This window comes from Perca flavescens, chromosome 23 (assembly GCF_004354835.1).
Source record: "Perca flavescens isolate YP-PL-M2 chromosome 23, PFLA_1.0, whole genome shotgun sequence".
In the NCBI taxonomy this organism is placed as follows: Eukaryota; Metazoa; Chordata; class Actinopteri; order Perciformes; family Percidae; genus Perca; species Perca flavescens.
Genome location: NC_041353.1, coordinates 11,848,089 through 11,866,577, shown reverse-complemented (window position 1 = coordinate 11,866,577; position 18,489 = coordinate 11,848,089). Strand labels below are relative to the sequence as shown.

The window sequence follows — 18,489 nt, the reverse complement described above, 5'->3', positions numbered from 1 at the left end:
GAAATTTAAAGGTCTCATGGCATGAAAATTTCACTTTATGAGGTTTTTTAACATTAATATGAGTTCCCCTAGCCTGCCTATGGTCCCCCAGTAGCTAGAAATGGTGATAGGTGTAAACCAAGCCCTGGGTATCCTGCTCTGCCTTTGAGAAAATGAAAGCTCAGATGGGCCAATCTGGAATCTGCTCCTTATGAAGTCATAAGGAGCAAGGTTACCTCCCCTTTCTCTGCTTTGCCTGCCCAGAGAATTTGGCCCGCCCATGAGAAAGAGATATCATGACTTTCAAACAAGCAAAGTGGCAGTTGGTCAAGGCCACACACCCCCCCCCCCCCCCTCTCTCCTCCTCAATAGCTACAGACACAGAAATGGCACATACTAAGCAAAGCTCATTGCTCTAGTGGCTGTAATTCTGCCCCAAGGCTGACTTTTGGGAAAGAGACTTCAGATACAGTATTAGGGGACCAGGTCTATATGAAAGCATCCAAAGAGCACCATGTCATGGGACCTTTAAACTTGTATTCTAGTTAGCTGTACTTCTGGCAAATAATAATAGTTTTCTCTTAATTAAATCAGCAGAAAAGCTGATTAGTTAGGTGCTAGAAAGATCAGTTATACTTGAGGGTAAAAGGGCAAGAGTACAGTTGAATTTTGACACAGTCTCTGGGCAGCATAAGTTCAGCATTATCATTTTTACAAGGCGTGTTAAATATATATTTGTAGAGTGTGAGATTAGAAATGTAGCTATTTGTAAGAGTTACATAGCTTGTGTGTGTTTATAAAATTATAAAATGGTTCTGCTGCCCAGAAAAGAACAAAGTATATAAATCTAGGTTTTCAAAATTTCAATATTGCCAATATTTAGATCTTTAAAAACTTTAGTGCTTAACTTTTTGATATTAATGAGTTGCAAAAAAAAAAAAATTAAGACTACCAGCTCCTCACCACTCTCTGTATTTCTCAGTATGGCTGCGTTCAGAAGATTGTGTCGTCCGGCTACCCTGGAAATTCAGAATTCTCGCGAGAGCACAATTTGAATTTGCTCAGCAAGTCACTCTGACATTGAGTAATGATGCTCATTAACTATGCCCTTGTAGCCGAGCTGCACCAATCACATCGGTGTATCTGATATAGTCGGGCCAGAGGCGAGCAAAACAGATGACGACAGTTTAATCTACCAGTTAGCTCTGCTGGTAGCTAAGCGTATGGTGCTCTGAATACGTCACCCCGTGTATTGTTGTGATTGGTTGTAGTGTTATCCTATTGCGTGCAGTAACATTTTCAAATGCACGCTTGGTGCCGCCCCTTGAGTTGGGCCATTTTCATTACTCAATGCCAGACCCTTAATCTTTCGGATTAAGGCTATCGTTCGATAACTTTCGCACGCAGAAACTCAAGTGAAGATAGGTAATTACCTCTTCTGAAGAGTCACATGATGTTTTTTTAATCCTCTGTGTCCTCCTTGGCTACTAGCAACTGCGTGGGGGAGGGGTGGGGGGCGGTTCACTATCACAGACAGTTTTGTTGTCATTACTTTACTCCTCATGGGGAAACAGAAACAGTGCACTATAGCTTTAAGCTGTCGTTCACTTACCAGCAATTAAATAAAACCCAATTAAAATACCAGGGGAGAGTACTGCAAGACCAGTGTTAGGCAAAGAGTGTGACTCTATTTATATTAACTGTAATAACTCTGCTAAAATAAAGTGGGCACTCAATAGCATGGGTGCACTGGGTACTCATTCAGACTCAACTAATGTAACCTGTGTTCCCTCTTTACTTTGAAAGCTTTGTCCTTGTGCAGAAAGCAGGTATAGCAAAGTCTGTATGAAACAACATTAGTTGATGAGGCAACTGAGTTTCCATTCCAGAGCGTGGCACTCAGATCAAGTTGAAGGTCTTTCTGGTTTTGGCTTTGCTCTCTTCTTCAACCAGAGCCATTTAGAACTAATTAGAGTAGCTGTTTATTTGAGTCCAGGTTGGGCGGCTCACTACTTTTGCAACAGCCAGCCCAGGTGCCAGGTTATTACTGTAGGAAGAATAGCTGTGAGTATCTGCTGAATGAAATGTGAATGTAAACACGGAAGTGAACCACCTAATTGGTGATGTGAAATGCACTCAGTGATGATTTTTGGGTAGATTATCTGTTGCTTTCTGTTATTTCCTTCAGGAGAGCTAGATTTTATCTTACATCAAGTCATAAGTTGTATACATAGCGTCTTTTACAATTTCACATTGTTTACCTTTATTGTGTAGGTACATATGGTGAAGCAGCAATCATTTACTAGAATGCATGGTTGCACAAATACTGTACATATACTTCTAGTGGCAGTGAAGAGGTAAAGCAACATGTAACGCACAATCTCTTCATATTAGTATACTGTATGTTTGATACAATTGCAGGGACTGTGTTATTAGAAAATTTTCTTAGAAAAAAGTCAATTTTGGATGCTGTTTCACGTGGCCATCAGTATTTCTCAGCTGTTTTAATGGATACCATGAACTTGGAGGTAAAGCAAACATGCAGGAGCATAGAAAGCTGTCTCTAACTGTGGCAATACTCTGGGGTGTGGAGGCTTTTTATGGTCTTTGATGGTAATAGGAAAAAATAAACTGTCAACTGTAACACACTCGTAAGTCTAATTTTTCTCTCTAATATTACAACAGAAGCTGAATCCCTTGGTGGTTTTCTGCTTTATTTGTATAGAAAGCCAAGGCCAAGTGATTTTCTGTGGGAGGTGTGCATTTTCCTAACCAATAAAATGTGGAGTGAATGTTGTGCTGGCTTACATAATAAATGTGTTCCAAAAGTGAAACAAATGTCCTTATCCCCACTCTCCTGCCCTTGTCCCTTATGTTTCTCATCTTTGCCCTCCCTTTATACTCTCTTTGGCTCCCTCTACAGGCTGCTGCTGGAACTGCTGGAGCTTTTGTTTGATAAGTTCAAGGCAGTGGCCCAGGCTCACAGCGTGGTGTTGACCCACCTGCATCAGATCGCAGTGCAGTGCCCGGGCGGGGCCCACAACGAGGGCATCAAACTCTACGAGCAGGCCGACGTCTCTGCCAAGATCCAGACAGTGCTGCAGGTCAGATATGAGCAACAGCAATAGAAGAGTGCTTCAATATATTTTTAGTATTAGATATCAAATAAAGATTAAGCTTTAAACAGAATCAGCTATACAGATTACTGTATATAGGAATCAAATATTACTTATCTGTGTGGGCATATTGGCTAACAAAGTCATGTCTAGTAGATTATAATAGATGTATATTTCTGTGAGCAAATACATGTTAATGTTACATTTAATGTATGGCACTATTGTTCTCTTTTAGTGCATTTGACATTGCTGCTTTTAGTATAGAGCCAAATTGTAGCACTGCACCTTGTTTGTTTGGCCCTCCCTTGCTGGCATACCCCCAGGATTTTGTTTTTCATCCACTGCCATGGAGATTTGTTCATCCTCGATTTATTTTCCACCCAGCACTTAAAAACTGATTCAATTCACCTTCTCTAATAGTAAATTAATCAGTAGAAAACTGTCAGTGATGTGATGAATGGCATTCAATCTGTCAGTAACAAGAGGAAAAGACAGGGGAAGCTTGATTGCTTGGATTAATTATTTTTTTAATTGCCGTGTATTTATGCTTGGTTCTTGCTCCCTGCTCCTGTTTGATTGGCTGAGGGGATGAGCAGCTGTTGAGCTGACCTATGGTAAATCTCGGAGGAAAATCTGTGGCAGTAGTTGCTCTCAGAGGTGTGTGTGTGTCTGCGTGTGTGTGTGTGTGTGTCTGCGTGTGTGTGTGTCTGAGTGTTCTCAGGAAAACAGCATTTTCTGTCTTTCTGAAGCATTTCTCAAGTGTATAACCACTTTTTAACTAGCTTGAATTTATTAAAGAGGATGAGGTGCTTCTTCCTGGATTTGAACAGGCCTTTCTCACCCATCAATAACTTAGATGTACTGTATATAAATATAAAAGGCAAAGTGAAGCAGAATTTGCTTCCTGCTGTACTTTCTCAGAGGGCTGAACTGAATGCTGTGATTGTCACCATGGTAATCGATGGCAAGATCAGAACACAGACCAGTGTTTTAACTGATCATAAAACTGTAAATAAATAAAATGACATGATGCGGTTGCCTAGTGAAATTGAAAGTCCATCTATTTCTAACTCGTGCACTACGGCTCGTCTGCTTCCAATAACTTGAATTTTTTCCAGCTGGCATGCATTCATAAATACAGGAGTGTTTAGGTGTTTAGGCATGTGTGTTTCCGAGGATGTGATTGTGCATAGGCATGTACTGTAATAGATCTGCTGTACCAGCGTAGTTATAAAAGGCATTAAGCCATTCCCAGGCATGCGATCACTGCCAACACCCAGTTGCCAGGGGCTTCACAATCCCCTGTCTCTGCGATGTGAGATAATGAAATCTCTTGATTAGAATACTCATTACGTGAAATTAGGTTTTCTTATTCACTCGCTCGTGTTATTATTTCCTGACCGATTGTATCAATATGAAAGCGCCTCGTCCATCCCTCCCTCCCTCTCGCCATTACTCTCATCTCTCGCTTGTTCTTTTTCGCCTTTCTCTCCCACTCTCCATTTCCATTTCCCTTGCTCCTTCTTTCTTCAGCATCATTCCTGCTGCCGCTGTATTACGGTCTTACAGTTTCCCAATACCTTGTGCATACCCCTCTTGCTCCTTGTAATTTCCTTCTTCATCTCATTATCTTGCTTTCTTTTTCTCTCACAACTCCCACACTCCCTTTCACCCCCTTTGTTTAGCCCACTCTGAGAGTCACATATCAGTACTGAGAGAATTTAAATTCCTTCAGCTCCCACGGTGGTTCTGTTAAATCTTATAGTATACCGAGTAAGTTATTCTCTCACGTTGTAAGACCCTAAAAATGGCAGGAACCTACACAACATTGGTCAAAATGTGCTTAACAATCTTTATTAGTCCCTAATAATATCTTCAGTTCAACAATAACTACTGTAACATAACTTCACTATTGCATGCAAAATATGCAATTTAAAAGTGATACTTCTAAAATTGGTACGAAGGCTTGAACAGAAGCAGATGTGATCATTTTTCCCTTTACAGTTAAATAATTTTAGTCCCTGTCTGTCTCACACTTCTTCACATCTGTGACATGTACAGAAACCTCTTGGTAGATGTTTTTTCCCCACTTTGAGAGGCAGAGATACCAGGTTGACATTTTCACATGACATACCAGTAGACAGATGCAAAAGCCGACAGAAACACAGGGTGCACCCAGTTACAAGGTCCCTGTGTGACTGAGGCCCAGTAGGCTTAGAATGGGGAGTAGGTAAACAAGCTCAAGATTCATGTAATGGTTCTTATCCCTGTTCAAAAACCCGGAGAACTTATGCTGTTAATTCCAATGGGGAAGTATTGATTCATAGCATAGAAGACTGGATGATAATCAGTGGTATTGATGCTGGAAGGAGTGTTTTAAGGCCACTTCACAAATTTCCAAGTGGTTTTCTGTGGAATGTGTGTGAGTATATCTATTGATTATTCACACTACTATTGCATTTACATTTCTAAGTGTACACCACTGCCTGCCTTTGCTGCTCTCTACCTCTATCCATGATTGCCTTTTCCTTCAGAAACTATCTTGTTTTTCAAAGCAGTCCGTTGTATCAAAGAAATCAAAGTGACTGGAATTTTTGCGTATCCATAAATGATTAATATGCTTCTCTTTTCTCTTACAAAAATACAGTATAGAAGCATCTGGCAGTCTGTCAGCCTGGCAAGTTTAATGTGATGTAAATGTTTGTCAAAACAACATTAGGTGCCAAGCAAGAAAATCTACAAGTTTCCTTTTGAATCCTTAACGAGATGGAAGTCACAATACCTTATCAGGTAATTGGGTAACATAGTTCATAAAAGATCACAGTTTATAAACCTCTCCATGAATTCTTCATTAAGACCACCCAGTAAGAGTGTTATTTAATGTATATTATATTTGCCACAGAGTGTCTCTGGCTACTGACATTGATCACCCTTTGACCTTGTCGGCCTTTTGGTTTGAGGCATGCAAGTTTGTTAATTAGCTTGGCATATGCGCATTTTGCAAGGATTTGTGACTGGCTGACTGCTTGCCATGTCCGTTGTCTGCTGTGAGTGTGTGACCGGAGTGCAAATCACACTTTTAATGAGTGGCTTCCTCTCTGCAAACAAGGAACTTTGAGCCTGCATTCGAAAATATGTATAGATGCTGACTATCTGCCTTGTGAAATAACTGATTTCTAGATCATAGAAACTTCACAAGAGAACTCAGAACATGAGCATATTAACATTTTCTACTGTAGCCAGAGATACGAAAGGGTGCAACAGGGGCTGAGCTTTTTTTTTGATGTGGGCTCCAAATGAGAGTTAAATTTTAAAAAGCAAACTTTGATCAAATTGATGTTCAGGTACCTGTCTGCTTTAGAATATGCTTGTTGACACGAACTGGTAAAGTCCTCTCTCTCTAAACATACTTCTTAAATTAATCATTTCATTGCCATAGATTAACCAAGACAAAGGGGGGGTGTTATGTTTGTGCAAAAATATATATATATATATATATATATATATATATATATATATATATATATATACAAGTGGCTTAAATATGCGGTGCCTTCTCTCAGCTCATCAACAGAGTGAAAACGAGGCAAATTGAACTGCCAGAGAGCAGCTAGAAGACAATGATCTCTTTTAATTAGATATGAAGCACAGACATGGCTACGTTGTTCTCACCCAACATTTTAATAATGTGTCACATTTATTCTGCCCTCCAAAGTGCTGTCATATTTACATATCGCTGAAGCGCAGTGAAGTCTACCATCACCACGGTAAAGTCTACTCTCTCAGATCCACGCACACCAACCCCCTTCCCACCCATATTCACTACATCAATATCACTCAAGACTTAATCAACTGCTCATGGATGTTGTTGATTGTTATGACTCATATGTACAGTATACACTGTACAGTAAACACTGTTGTGGCTTAAATTTGAAATAATGGGCTCGCCAGGTGTTTTATGTATGGTTTTGTGAGAGAATTCAGTGCTCTGTTACCATCAGTATTCTCACACATAAGGTGCTGTTTTGATGGCAAATAAGTAAAAACAAAGAGCTAAATATGCCACCATGCTTTACTTTATTTACAGTATAGTTACAATTAAAACAATTTGGTAGAAGGCTATTCACTACAGTCCCAGTGAGAAACAACACAGAGAAAACTGACTTTTAACTTAAAGGTGCACTACGAGTAGGGTTGGGTACCGAACCCTGTACTTTTACCGGTACCGACCGAATCACGTCGGTACTACAGAGTATTGGTTCACGTAAAATCAAACTGTGCCAAATTTCGGGACCTGAGAGTAAGCGCAAGCTTATCTGTCCTCTCTGCATGTTGACAGAGAGCAGAGGTCCGACACGCGCGCAGAGATGCGGACGGAGCAAACTACTTTGGCTCTGCAGTTTTGTTGAAGTCACAGAGAGTCAGCTGAAGCCGATAAAACGGTTTTACGTGTGGTTACAGTTCTTCAAAACTTCACGCAGACACCTTTCACTGTGATATGGTATTAATGGCGAGCCGAAAGCAGTCGCGGTGCTGTTGACTTTACACTTCCTCTAAGACAAGCAGGCACAACAATGGTTTCTGTGCCCTGGGGACTGACTGACAAGCTGAGGTTGTAAGGCAAGGCAACTTTATTTCTACAGCACCTTTCAGCAACAAGGCAGTTCAAAGTGCTTTACATGAAACATTAAAGAGCAATTAAAAATGATAAAACATATAACAATATACTATACAAGAATAAAAGTTACAGTGAGTAAGAAATTAATAATTATTCAATTTAATAGGTTGTAAGGACGGGTTTGGGAGGAGAGAGGGAGGGGTTTTATTTTTATTTTTGTTTAATTTCTGTCCGTGTAAAATATTCTAAATAACATAATGTTCTAAGTAAATAGGTTTGGAATTATTTTTACAACTGAAATAATTTTTTTGTAATTACAGAGGGAAAGTACCAAAAAAATGTACTGTTGGGTACTGGGAACCAAATTTTAGGTACCGGTATTGGTTCAGATGCGAAAGGTACCCAACCCTAAACTATGAGTTCCTGCATGGTTTCAGTGCAATTTCATTTTTGTCTCAAATCGTAGGCATCTCTACTTGATCCGCTTGCTGCCTGCCCCCTGAATACACTGTGAAAAAGCCCGGTCTCAGGAGACAACACAGGGGTCGTAAACGTCAAACAAACACTAGGGGCACAGGCTGTGCTCCAAAATACAATAAACCACTCCAGCCAATCACAGACAAGATGGTTGGGGGAGTGGGTGGGGGTTAGTGACAGTCAGTTAGTCATGACAGTTACGGAAACATGGGGGGAGGGGCGAGCTTGCTCTGTTTTGTTTGGAATTGACTTGGAACGTCAACAGAAGTGACAATGCAGGAACTCATAGTGCACCTTTTTAAAGGACACCATAGTCCATAATTTAAACAAATTATTATGGTGAACAGTTATTGTCAGTTGTCTGTATATATGTTTAATTGGTGTTGTCTTTTCTTTTGCTATTCAGTTAAGATATACAGTAGTCCTTTCAACATATTCACTGCTATTTTAAGTATCACAGAAATACAAATTAAAAGCACACATATTCTGAATGGACAGTATCTAAAGAAACACCTTTCAACACTACAAACTATTCTATTGATCACTTTTCTTTTGTTTAAAACAAGAAAATACACATACAGTATAAATGAAAAAAAAACACTTTGGGGACACAGCAAGGACACAGAGAAATGAAATGGGTTTCAGTGAACACGCAGGCACATCTTCTTTCCCTCTGTCAACAAGATAGCCTTCAAAAGATTGACTAGATGCGGTACACTCCAGGTGGAAACCCCCACTGGTTAGCTGTAGTTCAGTACTGTGGGAGCAGTTGTGGCTACAGCTTTGTCAGAACCTGTAAAGGTTATTGAAGTTTCTGGAACACAATCAATACAGGGTGTATAAAGAACACTTTCTTTGACGGCCAAGGACACTTTGGGCTTTAACTTCATGCTAGCAGCAAGGGATATCAGTCAATACAGTAGGTTTTGTGACAAGACACCAGCCAAGGGATTTAATGGGAAAACAACCGATTTCAATAAATCCTTGAGAAAGGAACAGAGTGTTAAGATGATTCTCTTGGCTGCTTTAAAGATGACCTATTAGGAATGAGAGGGTTCAAAGGAAAGAGAAAATTAAATGATATTTGTTTATTCAATTTTAAGCAATGGACTGCTCATCCAGTGGCAAGCTCACCTGCATAGCTTTATGTGATGCTCTCTTATTTGTTGTAAGTTAGAGCCCTAATGGACAGAATGGAGGATATACACTTTCTCCCAGCACAAAGGGGACATTTGGGTTTGGAAGAAATAAATGGGAGTGCTGGTAATGAATTACAAAGACAGACTTCGATAAAGCTTTTCTCCTTTTTTTATTTTATAGAACGTAGTACTTAGCCCAGTGGACTGATTTAAGTTTGGGATGAGACCCAAGCCAGTCAAGTGCCGAACGAGGTTGTTGGGTTGATAGAATTACTTTCAATAGTTGTGGTAGAAATGTCTTTTCCCGGGGAGCCCTTGAAAGAGATGTGAGTTTTACATGTACGCCCACTCGCACGCATAGCACCCAAACACACACTTAAGTTGATGTGAACTCTTGAGCTTCGTCTTAGTATCTGGTGTGAAGAGCCATTTGCCTGGTGTCTCACGTCTGTACATAACCACCACTTTTTTCATCAACTGTTTCACAGATTCACCCATGCGTTTTTTTTTTCAGGGAATCCATTTAAATTCAATTGTATTTATAGTATCAAATCATAACAATAGTTATCTCAAGACACTTTACAGATAGAGTAGGTCTAGACCACACTATAATTTACAAAGACCCAACAATTCCAGTAATTCCCCCATTTAGTGCAACAGTGGCGAGGAGAAACCTCGGACAGACCCAGGCTCTTGGTAGGCGGTGTCTGACGGTGCCAGTTGGGGGTGTGATGAACAGTGGCATAATAGTCACAATAAAGGTAATGGAACTATGACTAGAAATAGTAGTTGTAGTAGTTTATGGTGTAGTAGGGCACTGCAGGGCGTAGCAGGGTGTAGCAAGGCGTAGCAGGGCATAGCAGGGCGCGTAGCAGGGCCACGGTGACCGCTGCAACCATGATTTAGGTGCCACCATAATCCAAAGAAACCTGCTAGGTGAAAAAAAACCTAAGGACTCCGGGGAATAAGCTCCTCAGAGCTAGGTTAGTAACAAGCATGTCTGGGACATTGATGCACACAGATGGAAAGAGAGAGGAGAGAGGAGCTCAGTGTGTCAAAGGAAGGAAGTCCCCCGGCAGTCTAAAACAGCATAATTACTCCTCGTCTGTTTCTCCATCAATTCTCTGTTAACTTGGAATGGAAGTTACAGTGGATGTTCACTGAACTAAGCATGGAGATTCTGTTTTGACTAACTTATCAAGATTCATCTAGACCTCAACTGTTTAAACAAAGAATGAAATGTCAAGAGACACTTTCATTTGTTTCCATCTGGGACTACCATTTGTCTTCCTCCGATAGCAGAGCAAGTTACGTCAGACGTTATCAATGCTTCAGGCTTTTACTAAATTAGATATGGCTCCCATTTGGAACCGAACTCTGGGGGCCATCGCTTATTAATATTGTAGACCATTTAATTTGTTTATTTTGGTCACTTATTTTGCATTGATGTGATGCTCTAGGTGTAGTCACTGAGAGAATTACAGTTTTGCTTATGTCTTTCACTCTTATATCTCATATCTCATCTCTCATATATTTGAAACACCGTTATCTCTGTCGCTTTTGCCTTGTTTGTAATACAATTCCTATATATTTCTTTTATTGTTTTGTGGTCTTTATTTCAGCCACTTCTTTGCCACTTTGTAAGTGTACCTCACTGATAAGCTGTGCGGTCAAACACAGGTGACAGTAATGGGATCTAGGTCTCTTTGTTGCATGAGTAATAGCAATTTTAATGAGATTTCATATGCTTGACCTGATGGGTTAGACAGAGGAGGAAGGAAGAAAGAGGAGACTGTCTTATTCACAAGTACAGTACATGCAGGTTATATGAATAGTTGTGAAAAGAATGGGCTGCTCCTTTGTTTTATTAGTCAATAGCAGACTAGCACAATCTTCCAGGAGGGATCATGTTTGTACACCCAGGCAAATAGGCCGTGGTGGTGGACTTGCCATTGTTTTTAGAAACAAGTTGACATGTCAGCTGGTAAGCATCCAGTCTTACTCGTTTTTTGAACTGCAAGTGTGCAGAGTCGGGCGGCTTAATCCTATTTATTTTTAATTTACAGACAACCAGACCCAATAGGCTCATTTTTATCAGATTTTGCAGACCTATTATCATCTTTTATAAAGCTGGACAAGGTACTAATGGTTGGGGACTTTAATCTTCATATCGAAGCTACATGTATCTGGCCCCACACAAGCCGGTGGGCACACTTGTTTTTACACATGGTATAGATATTGGATCTGTTAGCCCTAAGGATTTATATATCAGTGACCACAAATATATTTTATTTGACATTTGCTTTAAATTGGTGTCTCAGCCTTCTTGCCATATGAGACGCTACCGTTTTATTAACAAGACTGCAGCTGTTAATTTCTCTATGGTATTCGACAGCAATTTTGTTTTAGATGATAAAAGCATGGACACTGTAGTCCAATCATTTAACAGCTATTGCTCTTCAGTGCTGGATAAAGTAACTCCACTTAAGCTTCGTAAAACACCTTCCAAAAACTTATCTCCTTGGATAAACAAAAATATCTGGAGTTTTAGGCGAAAATGTTGTATGACTTAACAATTGTGGAAAGCTATAAAGCTAGTATACAGATTGCATCTCAGAGACCTCATTGGTACTCTTAATGTCTAGGTGAAGGCTGAGAGGTCCTCGTACTTTTCAAATCTAATCTTGTCCAGCAAGAAAAATCTTGTTTGAAACTATAAACCATATTGTTTGTGCTAGTACTCCTAACCCTCCAATTTTCTTTGGTTGGTGACTTGAAAATTACATTCTATCTATCTATATATATATATATATCTATATATATATATATATATATATATATATATATATATATATATATATATATATATATATATATATCTATCTCATTTGCATCGACTATTTAGGAAAATCAGTGTAGAATGTCATTTGCATAATCATTTGGAACATGCCTAAGACACTTTTCAACAACAACCATGGATGCATTCTTAAGTTTCTGAAAAAAACACACATTTGTAGTAGTTTGGCTTTGAAGCAAAGTAACCTATTGGGGCCAATGTAGGGTTTGTTATCGAGGCAGCTTTGTAGATTTGAGGTGACGTTAACAAAAAATGTACTTTTGCAACTTACTAGCTTTGAAACATGGTTTGCTGCTGATTGGAGATAGATTGGTGAGACACAACTGTTGGAGATCCTTAAGTAGAGGTGGGGAAACCAACCCTCTTTTTTTACCTCCACTTAGAAGTGTTAAATCAGCAACAGCTGGTTATTTAACTTAGTCTCTAGTGTTCTCACTTTGTCTACCTTCATTTTCTCTTCCATTTTCTCTTTAGCATTCTGTTCAGTGTTCATTCTCCACCTATAATCCTTTGCACTTTCTATTCTCAACAACTCCACCTTTATCTCTCATTCCGTGTTACTTTCTGCCTCCCATCCCTCGCTTCCTCTATCTTTCTCTCTGTCCTAGCAGTCCAGTTAATTGCCTCCAAAGTTCACTCTGTCTCTGGGCTAATGCAATTTAAGTAGGGTCGGAGCCCCTTCATCAGCCCAGCGCTGGCATTTCATTAAGTCTACTTGGGCGTTAGCTTGCAAAGAGTGGGGGTTTCGCTCCATCAGCTCATCATTAGTAATTAATACACTGATAGGATTAGCTGCAGCACGAGGCTAGTGGCAAGTGGAGCCCCTGGTGTTGCCAGTTGGAGAGGTTGCGTGTGTGATATGGCCTCCAGCGCTGCCTGTGATGTGGGGAAGTATGTTAGAGAGTAATTACATGTTTGATGGAAGACTGTGTATGTGTGTTGAAGTTGCATATTTACATGAAAATTGTGACCAGATGTTGTGACATCAGACTCATTTAACTTTACATCACAGCTATTTAAAGTTATAAAAGTGTAGCTAAGCTATTATATTTGACCTGTTGTTTGTACTAATCCATCAAAATCTCTGAATTCGCTTATCAATATGATTCAGTTTTTAAACCAAAAAAAGATTCCACAATAGACCCGCTTATCTGCATTCTTTTTGTTATGGCTGTGCACTTAAATTAACATTGTTGCTGGCATCTGAAGGCTTTCCTGTGCATGACGGGGGGAGCTCTCCGCAGCGTTAATTACATCATTATGGTCGGGATGGATCTCCATCTGCTTGGCCATTACTCCTGTCCCATTCTGGGCTGACCCACACTGTGCCTCAGAATTAGACACACACAGGCTAAATGGCCCTGCTAAATTATGAAGCCATTAGATATGGAAGCCTATTTTAGAACATATGTATTCACACAGAGAGAAGAATGTAAAAAGGGCGAGAGAGAGAAAGAAGACGATGAACTGAGGTAGACGGATCAACCGAGGGAAAAATAGAAATGTGAGAAATGAGAGATGGACTAAGAGATTTTGAAAAATGAGAGCCAATGAAAGCAACAGAGGGAATGTGCAGATAGAATGATAAAGTAGAGGAAGTTAACTTTCTCTGTCTGGCCACAGTTTCATTGTGCCTGTCATCAGCTATTGTTAGAAGTTGATAAGATTTTTATGAAGCATGATAAGACGTTGATGAATTTTTACCATGCATCATGCAGACAGATGAGGGAAATGGTCGATGAAATGTTTTACGCCGGTCATCAAAAGCCCCCATGCATGTCACAGGCGTTTTTTTTCTATCTCAAAGTTGGGATAGTCTTTTGTGTTATATATGTATCTCTGCTGAAAAAAAGCATTTTTTTAAATTGATTTTTTTTTATTTTTTTTTTTACATGTGATATGAAAATAGAAGATTTATTCAGTCAAATATTCTTGGAACAACACAACAAAATTCAATGGCAACTAGATGCTTGAATCACCAATGTGGCACAAGAACTGTGAAGAAATTGAAATAAAATTAGTGACCCGGGATAGGTCAAAACATTTGAATCAACCACAGCATTGGAACTGTACTGAGTTTTTTATTTACAATTCCACACTGCAATGATCTTTTAACGTGACCGAGAGCAACTCTTGGTTTCAGCTATGTTTTGTAATGAGCTCTAAAAAGATAGTGCTAAATCTGAAGGTAAATGTATGTAAATGTGGGTATTTTTCTTTTTACCTTTAATCTAGAAGTACACCTTTTGTACAAAGGCCTTTTGATTAAATAAAGGTACTCATGAATAAGTTGATAAGTGAACAGAGCAGGCAAGTTGAGCGTACAGGAAATGATTGTGAGTGGGAGCTTTAAAGTTATTAATAAGGTACTCAATGTTACATTATCTAACAGGAAGCTTATGAATGTGATAAATTGAGGACTAACATTAAAGTAGCTACAGTGAATTACTTTACACTGTGTTTGACAGCTGAGATTGATGCTTTGTAGTTTGTTTTGATTGTGCTTTCAAAATATATCAAATCATGTGTCAGTGCTATATATTAATTTCTAACAAAAAATTGTTGACATACGTCATCTAAAACATTTTTTTCTTGTTCCCTTCAAATTGTTGGCAGAAAACAACAGCCATATAAAATGTATGTCTTACACAAATGCACTTAGGATTCACTTAGTGTGTGCATTAAATGATTGAACCCATGGGACCTGGCTGAAGGACAATCTCCTTTAAAAAGGTGCTTCTTATTTTTCTGCTTTTTAGCTTTTGACCTTGTGCTCGGTTGTTGTTGTTTAGGTTCTGCTTATGGAGTATCTGGACGTGAAGAACAGCCGCAGTGCCACAGAGCCATCGGCTCAACTCTCTTATGCCAGCACTGGCAGTGAGTTTGCTGCCTTTTTTGCAAAGAAAAAACCACAGCGTGCCAAGCAGTCGCTCTTCAAGTAAGCATCACACTTTCTTTGCTCTCTGCCTCGTGTTCGACCAAATACAACATAAAAAGAAAAGAATTAATTTGTATATAAGATATGTCCAAAATTGAAATATCTCAAACAACAAAGGATGTTAGGTTCCTTAAATTAAAGTGACTTGACTTTGGTTTGTTTAACATTGCCGTCCCATGGCCATTGCTCATTGTATTTATTTCTTTGTGTCCTGTTACTTTGTATGTTGTACTGTTGTGTCGTGTGCCCACTTGTTGAACCTTTTGTGTGTTTTGTAGGTTTGAATCATCTTCCCATGCCATCAGCATGAGTGCCTACTTGAGGGAGCAGAGGCGAGAACTCTACAGCAAGAGTGGAGAATTACAAGGTGAGGAGGGGGAAAGGAGGACAACGTGAGAAATGGAGGGTAGACAAAGAGAGAGTGCAGTAGACTCCCCAACAGATGGATTGGAGCAGTGAAGTGAAGATGGGTGGAAAGATAGTGAAATGAAGGAAGGGAAAGAGAGATGACAATGTGTGAAAAGTATTGACAGAAGAGTGAAAAAATTGGGAATCTGACAGAGAAAGAAGAATAAATTGGATAGGGTTTGGGATGTGTGTTGGACAAAGCAGGAGAGAAAAGAGCAGCTGGAACACAGAGCGAAGGTTGAAGCCGGGTGGAAGGTTGAAAAAGGGAGGCTTTAAAGCTTACTGAACAGACAGTAATAATGGGTAAGTGCAGATAGATACACGAGTAGAGGAATGGGTAGAGAGATTTTGAAGAGATCGTAAACAGGTGTGTGTCTAGCCTTAAGTGGCAACAGGATAGAAAAGGGAGGTTAGGATGATTTGGTCATGTTTGGCTAAGATGGAGACATGCAGGGGTGTGGAAGGACCCAGCCAGAGAGTGATAAGGGGGATTTGGGCAGACGGAGAGGTGGAATGAGAGCATGAGGGAGCAGAAAAACAAAAGGTGGAGATAGGGAAGGGCACGTTGCAGTTTTAGAAGTTACACTCAGGAAGAGAGAGGCAAACAACAGGATTGTGGAGAGGAAAACAGCGATGGAGATAGAGATTGACGAGAGACAGAGAGCAGGGTGACTTTGCAGAATCTGCCTGCAGGGAGAGGCCTTGAAAACCTCTCTTTCTCTCACACACACACACACACACACACACACACACACACACACACACACACACACACACACACACACACACACACACACACACACACACACACACACACACAAATAGCACAGTGAGTGAGTTGCACAGCCAGACCCTGGAGAATCTAAGCTGTTCTACCACTCCTACTTTTTCTGCTCCTCTCTCTCTGCTCTCGGTTTCTCTGCCTATGACCTTAAGGTTTTAGTCAGCAGTGCCTGACTGTGCTGTTTGTCTGCTACCATTCTTTTTTTTTTTTTTTTTTTTTTTTTACACCAAGCTCCTCATTGACATTGTTTGGATAAACTAGAAAAGGTAGGAGATGGAGCGACACGATACAGTAAAGTGATTTGAATCGGTAGAGACTACTCCATAACACGAGCAGAAATGATCATTTTGACAATATCTATGTTGCTAATTATCACTATTTAGGATTTCGTTTAGTTTATTTGCACAACAATATAAAGTGCATACAGTAGATTTAAAAAAAAGAAACCAGCAATTACAAGGTAGGGTGTACGGTAAACTACAGTGTACTATTAATTAATTAGGCTTCTATTGGTTTTTAACTGAAAACAATAAGCAAAGGACTGATTTGACTTACAACTCTAGAAGACATTTTAACACAGACTGCAGTTCTTTTATTTTTGACAAAAGAAATGTCACTTATACAGTAGCTAGTCTGTAAATGTATGCAAAATGTACTGCCTCAGCTCCACCCCCACCCCCCCCAGCACAATGAGAACAGCAATGATTAACTGTGGATAAAGGAAAACCCCAAATGGTCTTCAAATAACAGCTCACTTTTTTTTTTCTTCTTCCATCTGTCGGCGCCACAGAAAGAAAGGGGAAGAAATATTTTTTTTTAACTGGCTGAATGCCTTGGAGCGTTTATAAGAAGATGAGATTTCTCTGGGCTTTCATTTCACCTGTCACAATGCGTAGCACCGGCCACAAGCCGAGGCTGGGGCCTGAATGGCTGCAAAGAGATTGAAGGAGTAAAAATTTAGAAAGTGAAATAAGTCGACTGTGATGGAGGGAGGGGAAAGATGGATGGAGGGAAAGAGGGAGGTAGAGGAAGGTTAAAAGTCATTGTTTTCATCAGGGTCCAGCGGAGAAGCTATTAAGAGATTTCCGAAGGAAGAAATTAGAAAAAATATGTATTGAAACGGTGTGGAAAGGGACTTTTTCTCTCTTTTCAAATTATACTTACTGTAGGGAAGGAGGGGAGGGAAAAAGAGTTAGAAACGAGAGATTGAGTTGATGAGTTCTTCTGGCTGTGGGATTACTCAATACTTAAAGCTTAGTCATGTGTGTCTCTTAGTCTCTGTACTTGGAGTTTCCTAAACTCTTTTTTTTTTTTTTCTCTCAACGGTCGGCTTCAAGTCAATATAGTTATTAAGTCAGATGCTCACCAACACAGCTTTGGAAATAAGTGTTTGATTACTTGTTTTAAATCCAGCTATGCACCATTGAAAAAGGAAGAAAATGGTCCTACATTCAATAAGGTACAGAGAACTACAGAAGCCACTATGGTTTTTTCAGATGCATTTGCTATATATGCTGCATTTTGCACTTTTGTGAATGATACTACACACTGATATAGAATATGTGTTCATGTCTGAGAGGTTACAGCTTGCCAGGTATCTTTGTTCAGTGTCCAAGATCTTGAAGTAAGAATCGGAGCAGCAGTGGTTGTATAGAGCGTGTAATGATTTTGTAACCTATCCAGAGTCCTATATCTCTGATGGGTTTGAAATTCATCTGTTATATCTGTAATTTATTTCTCCTCAGTGTTGTAAGGACTCGCCATATATCATTACACACATGCACACAGTTATCCAGGCGCATATTTACATGCCTCACATACACATGCAAACACACAGGGGGAGTTAATTGCTTGCCTTCCCCATTGAAGCATGTCTCGTACGCTTCAATTAATCCAGTGCTTAATCTAAAGACTTTATTACAGCTCCATATGTAGCCAGACCTGGAATATGTGCTGTGAGCGTATGTAGTGAGAGTGCCAGTGAGAGCACGTATATAGATAGCAGATTCTCAGCTGTCTGTCTAAATATCTATGTAGTGTTTCTGGGTGTGTTTGTGTCCTTGGCAAACCACGTCTTCAGAATCACAGAACCCCATCCATATTCAATCACATTCCCTATGAATAAATTAGGAAAAGAACAATTTTCCAGTTATAGATGGGTTGCCATGCCCCC

General features: G+C 39.7%; 1 protein-coding gene across 1 annotated transcript in view; it reads left to right on the top strand.

The window, feature by feature from the left end:
* Positions 1-18,489, top strand: part of exoc4 (exocyst complex component 4) — a 114,842-nt gene that overhangs the window by 16,190 nt on the left and 80,163 nt on the right. The window contains exons 8-10 of the mRNA XM_028570930.1: positions 2,903-3,083; positions 14,979-15,124; positions 15,403-15,491. Coding sequence (XP_028426731.1) covers positions 2,903-3,083; positions 14,979-15,124; positions 15,403-15,491 — 416 coding nt within the window. The remainder of the gene's footprint in view (positions 1-2,902; positions 3,084-14,978; positions 15,125-15,402; positions 15,492-18,489) is intronic.